Source organism: Polyergus mexicanus, unplaced genomic scaffold, assembly GCF_030449975.1.
Source record: "Polyergus mexicanus isolate NDT 795.1 unplaced genomic scaffold, iyPolMexi1.0 SCAF_26, whole genome shotgun sequence".
Lineage (NCBI taxonomy): Eukaryota > Metazoa > Arthropoda > Insecta > Hymenoptera > Formicidae > Polyergus > Polyergus mexicanus.
In genome coordinates this window covers 4,555,417-4,568,835 of record NW_027223346.1, presented here as the reverse complement: position 1 = coordinate 4,568,835, position 13,419 = coordinate 4,555,417, and the positions used below count along the sequence as shown (strand labels likewise).

The 13,419-nt window shown below is 42.1% G+C and overlaps 1 protein-coding gene across 1 annotated transcript in view; it reads left to right on the top strand.

Annotated features, from left to right (window-relative positions):
• The window catches only part of Vg (transcription factor vestigial), a 40,697-nt gene that overhangs the window by 15,586 nt on the left and 11,692 nt on the right, over nt 1-13,419 (top strand). Inside the window, exons 2-3 of the mRNA XM_070313938.1 lie at nt 12,209-12,419; nt 12,520-12,678. Coding sequence (XP_070170039.1) covers nt 12,209-12,419; nt 12,520-12,678 — 370 coding nt within the window. The remainder of the gene's footprint in view (nt 1-12,208; nt 12,420-12,519; nt 12,679-13,419) is intronic.

Here is a 13,419-nt window from a genome sequence, read left to right as displayed (position 1 = left end):
CTCATCCAGCCGCGAATCTCGCCGGGAATGTTTCTTCATTAATAAAGAAGAAAGAGGAGAGAGAGAGAGAGAGAGAAAGAGAGAACACTGGGGAATCGTCGTCGTAGGTGCTCGCGCGAGTCCGCTTCGCTCCGCTCGACGGCAAACCCGAGCGGAATGCGCGCGAAGCGCATACTTTCATCAATTTCACGTGTCTCGCAGCACCGCTCGCAGCTATTTCATTGACGACCTGTCGGCGAGGAAAAGGGCGAGAAAGAGAGATGGAGAGGGGGCAACAGAATCGTGTATTTTGGGAACGAAATCGCGCAAGGGAACATCGAGATTATAAAGAGAGCGCAATGAAAGTGATCAATCTGACAATGTACACTCGGAAATATTATTTGCCACGAAGGATGGCGGATAATCAGTTGTTAGAGGATGGATAGGAGGGATCTCGCGCCGTGATCTCTTTCAACCTTTCCCCTAGGACGAGAAAGTGCTCTTCATCGTCCGAATATCGAAGAATTTGTCGCTCGACTTGCCTTCATCCGAGCGAGAATACATCAAAGCGTTTTACCCCCACATCCCCATCTTGCCCTTTCTTCGCGACGGCGTAATAATCATTTATTATCCCGGCAAGTAATAACGACCGCGACTATGCTATGAAGTTGCGGAAATTAGGCTTTGTTTAAAAATTAGCCGCCCATCCGAACGGGCTCATAAACTTTCCTCCGCTCGCTTCATCAGCCAGCAAATTTCCCCATTTTCCTCGAAAAACTTACCACAAAGCACCCTTTCCCCTCTGCGTCTTCTTTACTCTTACCGCCTGTCGATGCAACTTATAATTTTGCTAAGAAGCGTAAAAATATTGCTAGAGCGAGGCAATGTCTGTCAGTCTTATCAGTTATCAACGATACGATTCTTTATTGACAAACAAATATAAGTAAATAATTTAGTATTCAAGTATTTTAATTTCTATATTTTTCTGCTATTCTCGAGTGTAATAAGAAAAATAAAAAGCAAAAGAATTTTTATTACGTTGGAAAATATTTAGATTTGAGAAAATCTCTCGAGTGTGGTAATACAAAAGGACGAGATGCATACCTGAAAGCGTACGAAAGTATCTCGGCATATCTCGTAATAAATGCAGTTAGAGAGGCCGACGATGGCTCAATTATGCGACCGCTCGTTTGACACTCGATCGAGAGAAAGAAAGTTTGCGTGCAAAGAAAATCGCGAATCCGATTAATCCGCAGTTGATTCGTTAGAACCCGGAAGCGCGACCCTGTTCGGCGAACTCTCCGTTAATTGTCTTAGTCTTCGATCGTGTCCCTCCTCCTCCCTTCCTCTCCATCTCCCTCGTCCACTAATTGAAATTCTTACCTAAGTACCTGCGCAAACACAGAATTCACTGTTAATTGATCGGAGATTAACTCATTGAGTTACTGCACACGTTAGGATACGATGATCCGAGAATTCGAAGACTCAACAAGTCGTGGACCGAAAGAACCAATATTCCAAGAATCTGAGGAATCGAGCTTTAAGCGCAAAGCTGCAAAATTATTAACAAATATTGACGATCGTTGTAATTAAAATAGCAATCAAATTTTATTTGTTTAGATAAAAATTATCATTTATTGTGGAGAGAGAGAGAGAGAGTGAGAGAGAGAGGGGGGGGGGAGAGAGAAAGATAGGAATTTTTTTTTAAATGTTTTAAATGAACTTTTGCTAGTGTTTTATAAATAATCGATAACAATATAAGATCTTGAAGATGAAATTGCCATAATTGTGGGATTCGAGCATTTAAAAGAATCGACTTGAGATTTATAGACTTTTATTTCACACTAACAGATAATCTTTTCTCTATTTCTGTAACATTTTCTCGCGCAAGTATTTACATACGGAAAAAGAGAGGGGAAAAAAAGATAATTTTATAAAAAATTTTAGCCATTATAAATTTTTAGCGGCCGCGCATCTCGCCTTTTTTTCTTCGCGACGAGGCGTTTCATTCACTTTTTTCTCCCTTCAGCCACATACGCGCCGACCGTTGGTCTAGACGTATAATTGAAGAAACAAAGGGGCAATTACATTGTGCAATTATATTGTGTGTCTCACAATTACCGCGTCGCGTCTGCGCGTTTCAACAAGGATGGCAGCCGCGGCGACTTGTATTTTTGATAGAATCATTTATTCCGGAAAGATGGCGGAGGTGATTTTACGATATGGATGTTAATTGAAATAATTTGCTGTATTTTAACATTATTTTATAAATTTTGATTTCAGAGATACAATGATTAAAACAATTAAAAATATCTCGACACACTTTTATTATTTGACAAGCGTTTTCGTTATCGCATTGTCGGATTTAAAAAATTTAAATTCGTAGAAATCGAGCATAACATTTATATAAATCGTATATCATTTTGTCTTTTCTCCAGTTTAAATCGACACAAATTTATCTCAATATATTACTAATCGTTAATCGCGCTACACAATCGCGCGAAAGACAATATGGAGAAACGATCCCTCTTATTTCTCATTTCCGATCTAGCAGGACATTTTCATTAGTCACGAGACGCTACGAATAGAAAGACACTGGCGCTGCCCGATGACTCAAGGATTGACTCGAGGACTGTCGATTCGTCACTGTCAGCTAGTGCAATGTCACGAGTGCCGAGATGAGACGAGCGATTACGGGATTGAAAAATGATCCGCGAAAAGTCTCGGCATTTCGTCCATAATTCCTCCATGGTGAACCGTGGTCGTCTACGTATCGCTGAAAACGATACGACAGAACGTCTTCTACTTAGTTAGCTTCAATATCTGCATCTCAAATTTTACAGAGGCAAATAATCGGGGAGATTATCCGTACCTCTTCAAGGATCGAAAAATTCAGGGAACTAAAAGTTTTCTCGCACATTTTAACGATTCAATAACTTGATAATACACCGAAGAAAAATTTACGAAAAAAATTTAAAAAATAAACTTCAAGTATCTCTTCGCGACCGTAACTACGCCCGGTATATAGCTGCTACGATCAGATCGCTCTCTTTTTCCTCATGAATTCGATATAGATGTTTCCGGGCTCGTGAATCGGAATTTTTAAACGATCGCCGCCTCTGCCTGGAATGCACTTGCCGCCCCGGGCTCGCGAGGTCGTTCAAAGGTTAAACAGAAAATGTCGTACGGAGGCATGCCGAGGAGGAGGCGGCAGTCGAGGGAGGAGATGGTCGCGACGAGAGAGAAGAAAGCCGGAGGCATCGCGAGCCCGAGCTACCGGCGGAAGCTAAACGCACGTTAAAGAGGCTCGTAAAATCATAAGCATTCCGCAACATTCGCTAATACGTCGACGAGCCCCGATGTTGCCCGTCGGCGTGCGGTGGGTGTAATGAATGTATACGTTAATGTTAATAAAGGAGGCGATGAGACGCGCCGCCGCGCCGCCGCGCCGACTCGAGGGAAGACTCGCGCGCGCGATCGTGCATTTCCCGAAGGCCAGATACGACGCGAGCTATTTCAAACGATTACGATATTACAATAAACGTCATAAATGCCTTAACATTTTTATTACAAGTATTTTACGAAAGCTACTTTATCCCAAAATTCAACATTCCTTTGTTCTTTAGATTCTTTGAACTTTGCGATATTTCGTATATTTTGTATATTATATTCCGCGAACTCTACAAGAGTGAATCTTTCCTTTTAAAAACCACAATTCGTCGTCAATCTTTGTGTAGTGAGAATACTCTCATCGTTCGGAATGGTCGTAAATGCCGAGCGGAATAGCCTCTAGGCCGCGATCTCGAGATCGAGCACTCGATTCTACAGCGGCATTAGAATTGAATTGAATGAGGTTTTCCTCGAGAGCCAGTTTCCACGGAGCGGGCTCGTGTCGCCATTGAGACGCCTTTTGCCTTTTTTCCTTCCCTTCAGGATCATAGGCGTCGACTGTGAAACATTTTTGCGAGAAATTCTTCAGATAAAATTCTCAAAGTTGAGATACAATCCACATCATGCGCGAGCGTTTAATATTAATTAATTTAGCAATGAATAATTTATTATAAAATAAAATTAATAGTCACATATATATATAAAAAAATATGAAATAATAGAACGCTTATTTATAAATAAATATATAACGATTTCAAAAGTCATAATTCATTATTGCAAATTGTTCCAATAAAATTCTCATTACCACAATCTTTTGGTAAATATAAATATTATAATTATTAAAACACGATGATAATGGCAAGTGAATAACGGAATTGCAAGCATTGAACGTCACGCAACGTTCGTGCAAACAGCTCGGAATTGTCATTGAACTGCCGGCATCTATGGCCGCTTACTTTCGTTTTACCGTACTGACTCTCGATCAGATCGATCGATCGATCGATCGATAGATGGATAATCCTTGAAAGCATGATTTGTGCCTGCGAAAATTAATCGCCGCGCATCGCGCGCCTTTATGCAGCGAAATCGGCGCTGACGCTTCGCAGAATCGCGGAAGCCACGCGACCCGTCGTTATTTATGATCGGCAACCGGACGCTATTACCCGGCACAGATTTCTCAACCTAGTTTGCCTCCACATTGTCGAACACTGACGTATCGCAACGTGACGGAACGTAACTGAAATGGCAATTGAAAAAGAAGACGCGATTCGCGCATGAAACACAGAACATAATCGCGTAAGAAAAAAGAATAATTATATTTATAAATGAATTTTTTACAATATGTATTTTTATAAAAAGAAATTATAAAAGAATGTAAAACATGTTGTATCGTATCGCCATATAATTTAAAACAATCGCACATATTATATTCCATTATTTTAAATGTTTTATATAAATTCGCCTGTAAATTATAAATCAAGTGGTAATTCTATTAAATTATGAAAAGAGTGTAAAACATATTGTATTATCTTACAATATAATTAAACGGACGCATTATCCCGTTATTTTTTATGTTTTATAAATTTGACTTCAAATTAAATTTAGTGGAAACTCTAAATCATTTATCGAATTTTTATCTGAGACTTTATCAATTCGAGTCGTCAAACGTACGTCGCTGGAATCTTGCGGAAAGTAACATGTTATGCTGGTCGACAAGATAGTCGTCGGAATTGTCGGGATACGCGACAATTATTGGCGCGACTTTGCCATATCTCACGCGCGTCACGCGATGATCGAGTCGTAAGACCGTCGGCCGTTCGAGTGTTGGACCCGCTGTCAACTGCCGGCAGCAAGGTGTGCCGCAATGCGTTGCATTCCTTGAAGCTGTTCTGTTTTTAGTCTAGGATCGCCATTCTTTGCGACACGCGCATCGCTACGCTTCGCGTTCGCTATTCCGCACGCACGCACGCACGCATTCACGCGCTCTCAGCGAGCACGCATTCCGCACAGGAGAGACGCAGGAATCTACAAGTATTCACGATGAATTAAGGATTAAGGTATCGATATTTTTGACACTTGGTTTTGACTCTCGATGTTATGGAAAAAAATGGAAAAAAAAAATGCTAAAGATCCTTCATGAGGTATGTTTTTATCGAATCTTTTTAAATACTCATTTTCTTAAATTATTCTTCCAATTGCATTTTAATAGAAAAACATCCAACTAATTATTAACACGGGAGGAGGCAGACGACTTTTCTCGTCTTCGAGAAATAATAAGAGTCCTCGCTGCATGAGAGACGCGGAGAGTCGAGCGAGTGTCCTCAATATCCTTGCATCGGGGGTAATGGGATGCGCGGAAAAAAATGATTGATCCGCAGCATGCGATGAAGAAGTTTTCGAGTTATGCGAGAAAAGTTAGGTTCGATCGACTGGCAGTAGCCTCGCGCCGTCGTCGAGCGTTCAATATTAATCGAGTCGCGCCGCCGTAAATCGCGTTCCTCGATCTCCGGGTCGGCTCGCGCGCTTCCTGCTATAATGAATCAGAAAAACGCGGTTACGTCTTAGTATCCGGCAGTTTATTATTTGCACACTCGTAATTTCTTGACGATATTCGGTATCTGACGGTGACTTCGAAAACACATTAAGTCAAGATTAATATATTCTTGATTCTCTAACTGGATCAAACTCGAACGTTATTTAATTTCAATAATTTTTCCGATAATTAAGATCGATAGATTTATTTTCCTTCGGACAACATCGTTTAAAAGCTTCCATTTAAGAGCTACCATCAGTTTCGAAATTCTGGCCGTAGAATAGATAAAAATATAACGAAGAACTTTGAGTCGAAGGTTGATCTCTGATAAAAAAAAAAAAAAAAAAAACGGTGAGAAGGTTCCGAGATGCGAGGCGCTTTTAACGCTCTCTTATCAGACCTGATCCGATACGGTGACCAGTAACTACGGCTACCTACCGCAGCGTCCGTGGGTTATACTCTCGTCGACCAGGACCATTACCAGCTTATTACTATGTACCTCGGCAGCTTATTGAAAATTCGCGGTTGAGCGTGTTGTCTAATAAAAAGGCGATGTTTACGTCCCAGCTGTGCTCACCGTGCTTGCCGCGAAACATGCTCTTTTGCGTTCCGCTATGACTCTTCGGTGCTCCTAGATTTTTAATTATCTAAACTCTAATTATCTAAATAAATTGACAGTACGTCCGAATCTAGGATTTTAATTATTCTTTTGTTGAAAATTTTGAATATTTACGCCCAAGTCCAACATCCTAGTATCTACATTACTTTTATATTTTTATTTTTTTAAATTTTATTTATTATCCATTATTTTATATCTATATTATTTTTATCTTTTATATTATCTCGAGTCTATAGAGCATTTGATATTTTGAAGATTGAAGGATACCAAGTACAAACATAAAAGCGACTATATTAATGACAATTGAAATCGCAAGATTAAAATAATTTTCAATATCGTCCATTATTTATATTGGAAAAATAAGACGGTAATATTTTCTTTTCCTTTTAATCTCTTATATATTTTATTTTGTTGGCTCCTCTTCTCTCTCTTTATCGGGAATAATCCACAATGTCTGAGAGAGATTATTCTACGAAGAAGATGAAGGACGAGTGATGCGGAATAGGGGGAGCCGGTAACAAGCTGCCATGGCGTATCTTGCAATTTGTTTGCCAGACACGGCCATTCATCGACGCGATTCTTCTATCTTCCATGAAGATGAGAGGCGTCCCGAGTGTAGGGATTGCTACTATCGATAAGCCACGCCACCGAGCAAACGGGCTGCGCCTTCGCTTTTAAATTTAGTTCATTAGTGGCTGCGCCAGGTGGATGATACCGCGATTTCGCCGACAAATTACAGCGAAATCGCACCGGACGTCACTATGTCGATTCGACGCAATTCCGCCAGCTCGAGAAATTCCTCAATTCCTTAAAATGCATTCATTTGGGAGACTTAATAGAAGAAACGAAAAATTAATAGCAAGAAATTAGATACACTTGTTTGTCCAATAATTAAATCTCTATTTCAGATAAAAAATTCTACTTGTTTTTTTCTCAACTTCTTTTTATTTCTTTTTTAAGCTTGTTCTCTATCTCTTACTTGAATCCCGCGCAATGCATTGAAGCTTATTGCGATCGATGGGAAATCGTATGCAATGGGAAAAATTAACAATTAAAGTGAGTGATAATAATTGTGAGATTAAGAGCAAACGTGATAAGCGTTATCGTTCGCGTGGAAAGTATCGTACTCGAGGGAAATTCGACGCTGTTCGAATAAACTAACCCTATGAATTTCGCCCAGTAGCATAATCGTAAAGCCGATAAATCGTAAAGCCGGATTCCAGCCGGGATTTAACGACGCATCATTTCGATCATATTTATGCCTCGCGCTAATTAATTGAACGATTCACAGACTCTTGCGGCTAATGTTGTATTGGCGAAGATGGTAAACGCCGTCAATCGAAGGATTCCTCTAGGAGGTGTCTAGCTATCGTTCGTCTCAATTAGCATCTTACGCGAACATGGGCCGATCATCCAAGAAGATAACGTGGAAACGCGTGTAACGCCTCCTCGCCACAATATTTTCGACAGCCTTCGCTCGGCGTCAACGCGGCGTCTCCGCGATTGCGAATTCGTCTCGACGTAAACAACATCGTGTCGCTAGATGCCTGAAATTCCTTATTTGATTCCTGATTCGATGGATCGCCATTGCGATGGATCTTACGAGCGCGCGATGCTACCTGAGAATAACGAGAGAGAGCTTACTATATTTCGATCGGTCCTTTCTGTTTCGATTTTGTTATTATAACTTAAATTAACAATATTCGTTTACATATTTTATATTTGTTATTATTGTATTTATTTTATTATTTTATATATTTTTTTATATTATTCATTACCTTAAATCCGACATATTCTATATTATTGTTGATTTTTACACTTTCCACGTTTCAAGTTTCTTAAACACAGAACATCTTCAGCGTGCCGGATGAGAGATTCACAATTATTGTAGAATCATGATCGTTGAACACTCGGCATTTTATATTATTTTCAATAACCTTGACCCTGGTTTTCCCAGATCCCGGGACAGAGGATCCTTTACACCCTTTACATCCTATTCCTCCTTTACTTCCCACATTGGCTATTCCCGCGCGCCTCGCGATATACCAGCTAATCGTCTGGCTCGAGCGTGTACTATTCGCTTTATCTCCCGCGGGACCTCGCCTCATAATAACAGCTAAGTGCTACCAGACGTCCACAAATGAGTAAAGCGGTGTGCCACCCGCTGATAAGGGTATTCCGCCGCAAGGAAAGAAGCGCGCCCCGGTATCCGCTTAACGCGGCCCCGCCGCAAAGATACACACCGTGAATAATATCGCCGGCTCGCGATATAAATGCAAACGCGCGGCCCAGGTTTGACTAAAGGGTTTACCTGCTCGTTACCACCTTCGGCTGCCCGTCGTACCCGCGCGAGACGATAAATAGCATCAGCTTGCACCTTTCCTCTCTCTCTCTCTCTCTCTCTCTCTCTCTCTCTCCCTCCCTTCTTCCCTCCCTCTGTAGAAATTAAGGAATCGAGAATCGAGAGAATCAAGCGACCGTCGGTTCAGTGAACCTCAAATATAAGGACTCTCGAAACCGATGAGGAGCTACGATCAGGAGCTACGATCTGTGAGAGAGCTAAGAGATCCTACGATATACAATATATCGTCGTAGGTCTCTCAGAGATCTATAAGACAAAAGGGAAAGAAATAAAGATGCGGTCTCTCGGGCCTTTCGTGAAATGACTCGACACCGGCAGGAAGGGGAATGAGGAAGGAGGAAGGAGGAAGGAGGAATGGCGGGAGGGAGGGAGGGGGCAAGAAGAAGAAGAAGAAGAAGAAGAAGAAGCGAGCGGAGGCCGTGGAGAGGAACGGGCGGACTCGCGCTTTGGAATGCTTTGAAAGGCCGCGAGCAGCTCTCTCTTTCTCTCTCTCCTTTTCTCTTTCTCTCTTGACTAGAGCTGCCTGTTGGCTGCGTGGCGAAGAAGGGAGAAAAAGCAAAAGAGGAAGAGGGGCTGTCGGGGACGGTCTTGCTTCAATTAATTACCACATTGTCGTTCGGCCGACCGCGGCGCTGGATGTTCCGCCGTGCACGGTAATCTATGGAAGGACCCGCAGCTCCCCTTGATTTAATCGCCTACGCGCGCTCTCGTCCTCGCGAGAGAGGTGAGTTTCGCGCGGCGCGATTGAACGCTCATCGATCGAACGGGCGTCAGTCTGAATAAGAAATACTCGAAGCTTTCGATAAATTAACGGAAGTAAATAATCTTTCGATTTGAGATTTTTTTACGTGTTCATTCCGTTATAACTTTGCTCAGCACGAAATCTAGATTCGATGAAATATGATCTGGAGAATCGTGAATCCCCTATCTCAGATAAATCCCAATTGTCAATTCAAATCGAACGATCTCGTCGACCGCTTCAATAGTTGCGCGAGCCAATCGTATAACGCTCGTTATTTTTGACGCAATATCCATCGGGAATATCCATCGACCGTTCGCCAACGCGAATCGCGCTAGTGTCCGACGATATTCATAGACGTTTACGCGCGCCGAGCTTATAAAGCTATTCCGCCTTTCATCGCGAACCGCCTACCGATCAGCAGTCGCAAAGGCCGCAGACGACAAACGAATGTAGTTTCATACGACGACCCGCCTACTCTCCGGGTCATCGCTCGTCATCACTTTGTGCATCAGGACGGTGATGTACTGCACCGTGAAGCGCGTCGAGTCCGAGTTTATTGGAGTAGATAACGATAGCGTCTCGTCGTTCGTCTTTTCCCCCATCTTCATCGCTTCCTCTACCTACCCTCGTCCCGCGCACCCTTCCGCCGACCGGCGCATACATCAACGTCAGCTTATTTCCGTGCATCGCTGATGCACGCACGTAATTGGCGGGGTGGCGAACGAAACGCTCGGCTCGTCGTTCTCGTCGCCGACGAGAGGGCAGGAAAAGCACGATTCGCAGTGATTTGTTGGACATCGATACGCATTCTTGCTCCAGTAACGTATCGGGCAACTAATTAAAAAACGTATAATGCGCGATAAAATCAGTATTAAAACAGTAATGTAAATTTATATGCCCATCGATCAAAATTAATTTATGATGGACGAGAAATTTATTTAATTCCTCGAGTCTCTAATCCGTCGATTATGATTTCCGATAATAAATATATATCTATAATCGAATCAACCTCAATTTTTTAAAATTAATCTCGTTTAAAGAAAGATTCACTCCAGATGATCTTGTCATCTTGTCATTGTATACGCCACCGTCTAATCTTTAGGAATAATGTTCGCTTGAAGAATGCGCGCAACGACCGGAAGGGTCGAATCATTAGGCCGCTGCGGTGTCGAATTGTGAGCATGCCGACAATGTGGAAGTCAATGGGCCACCGTTCGTTCGTCGCCGTTCCCGTCGTCGACATTCTCTTTATAGCGCACGAGAAAACGCATGGCCTCGATGTCACGCGGAAAATCCCGGCTATCGCCGTTAAAACGCATCGGTATTTACACGCTCGTATTTCTCTTGTCGTCCCATCATCGCGATCACTGCGTCGCGCGAGCAATGCGATCGTCGACGACCACGTTTCACCTTGGCTCGCACGCACGATTTGCCGTTCGAGAATTTCGTCGATCGGCTATGACAAGATCTTGACGTTCCAAAGGATACAGAATGATCGAAGAAGCCGAGGAAGAAGAAAATTTACAACATTTATCGTGCGAATAGACGATATGTACACAGAAATTATTGTATCATTGCTATCGTCAAAAAGTTTGATCCGTGTCCTTATATTGTAGATGTGAAGAGAGATTCGAGATTCGAGAAAATTAAATTTAGAAAATCCAAGAGGCATTTATAAAACGATTCGAGTCCCGGATATTATTTTAAAGACAATATTTTTATCTTATATACAATACATTCCAGAATTCGAAATTTGTAGCGGATTTTCCAATGTTTTTCTTTGCTCTTTAATAATCATAAAGTCATAATAATCGTGCAATTTGTATCAACCGACTAATTAAACCGGTTGAATAGTCATCGTTAACGATTAGTCAAGCGGCTAACCGGTTAAGCGATATCCTTAACTTAATAATCGATAAATAGCGCGATCAGTATGTTTTCCATATCATAAGCAATTATGATTTTTCTCTATGATAAATCTTTTACTCGCACGTATGGTATTTTGTCATCTATTGTATTTTACTAAAGGGATAACTCGCAATTTATGCTATTTTATGGCGTGAAATGAAGAAATTGAGTATATGTATCAGATAGAAAGAGAGAGAGAGAGTTAAAATTGATAGAAATTAACTCTATCGGATAGAATTTTACAACTGCATCCACAAGAACTTTGGAATTTGTAAAACAAAGCAAGAAAAAGTATAGAAATTTAATAATGAGATATAAAAATATATGGATATACATATAATCAAGATATATGTGTATATAATCGAATGTATGTGATCTCGAAACATATACATGTATTTATCATATTTAATAATAATTATAATTCCATTAGAAAGCCAAAATTTTACAGTGTTACCTTTCGCATTATTTTCCGCGATTTCTGCAAAATACAGTTAAAAATCATTATTAACTCTCGTCGACAAATCAGAATTTTACTAACGAGTATACGAGATGAAAAAATTGTTGTAATATCGTAAAAATGAACTAATAAATGACTGACAATGAATAAAGAATAAGATTTTAAGGATCGATAACGTTGCGTCTGAGATTAACGTCGCGAATCGCGTCTCATTGCAGCTGAACGTTCATCAAAGGTCGTTGGAAGCAGCCGGCATCGAGCTCTGCGGCACCGGCGGAAGCGTCCCTCAAGGTCAGCCGAGCAGCGCGGGTTCCGTAGGGTCCGCGCCGAGTCCCGCGTCCCCAAGGCCAACGCCGCAAACGCGACCACCCCTCGCAACCACCACCTCGCAGCCCTCGCGAACGCTGGACGATGACAGATCGACGGACGGTAAGGCGGATGATTAATTATTGTCTCGATTTAAAGCGACATGTATCTCGTCAGTTCAATATTTATGTATTTTAATACATCATGCTATGTATAACACCAGGTGTAGGTGCTGGTACCGCCACTGAGGACTCCGACGACGGCGAGAGCAGGGCGCAATACGTTAACGCCAACTGCGTCGTGTTCACGCATTATCGAGGTGATGCGGCTTCGGAAGTCGAGGAGCACTTTCAGAGAGCCCTCGCTCACGATAAGCTAAAGGGTGAGTAAATACTAAATGGTATCTAGATAAAATTATCTATTTCTGTATTGAAGGAAAGAGAGAAATATTATATACAATATTTATATTATAAACTTAGCGATATATGGCTACCTAAAAGGTTTAAAGTTCGCATTGTTTATCGAAGTCCGTCTTTTCGATCTCGATGAAGTCGAGCAAACGTTTCTTAAGCGGATAATAAAGTACGCCATTAGTCGGCGACAAGGCTAACAAGCCTCGTGACAATTGTAACCCGCCTGTCGTACTCGCGCCGAGCTTAAAACGCGGGCAGCGTAGGGCACAGCAGTAGGGAGAAAAGAGCAGAGGGAACGTCTCGACCGTAGAAGAGAGGATTGGTGGCAGGGCGGGATAGGAGGGAGAATTGTCAGCACGCGAGCGGGTTTGGCAAGCGATCGGCAAGCTCGTCTATATCGGTGTCGTTTAAGGCCGCATTTATCCCGGCTACGAGGTGTCGAGGATCAGTTCAGTAGCCTGCTTAGAATTCAAGACAACACGACCTAATTGTTACGGCTCACCACTTCCCTGCCCCTCCCGCCCCTTTTCCTCGTCCTTCGTTCTCTCTCTCTCTCTCTCTCTCTCTCTCTCTCTCTCTCTCTTTCTCTCTCTCTCTCTCTTCTGCTGCGCGTTAACTTCCCGCGACCGCTCTCGTACGAAAGGTAAATTAAGAGCTTTTGCGTTGGGAAAAGAGGGATGGCGGTGCAGGGCTGAGGAAAGACATTGTGA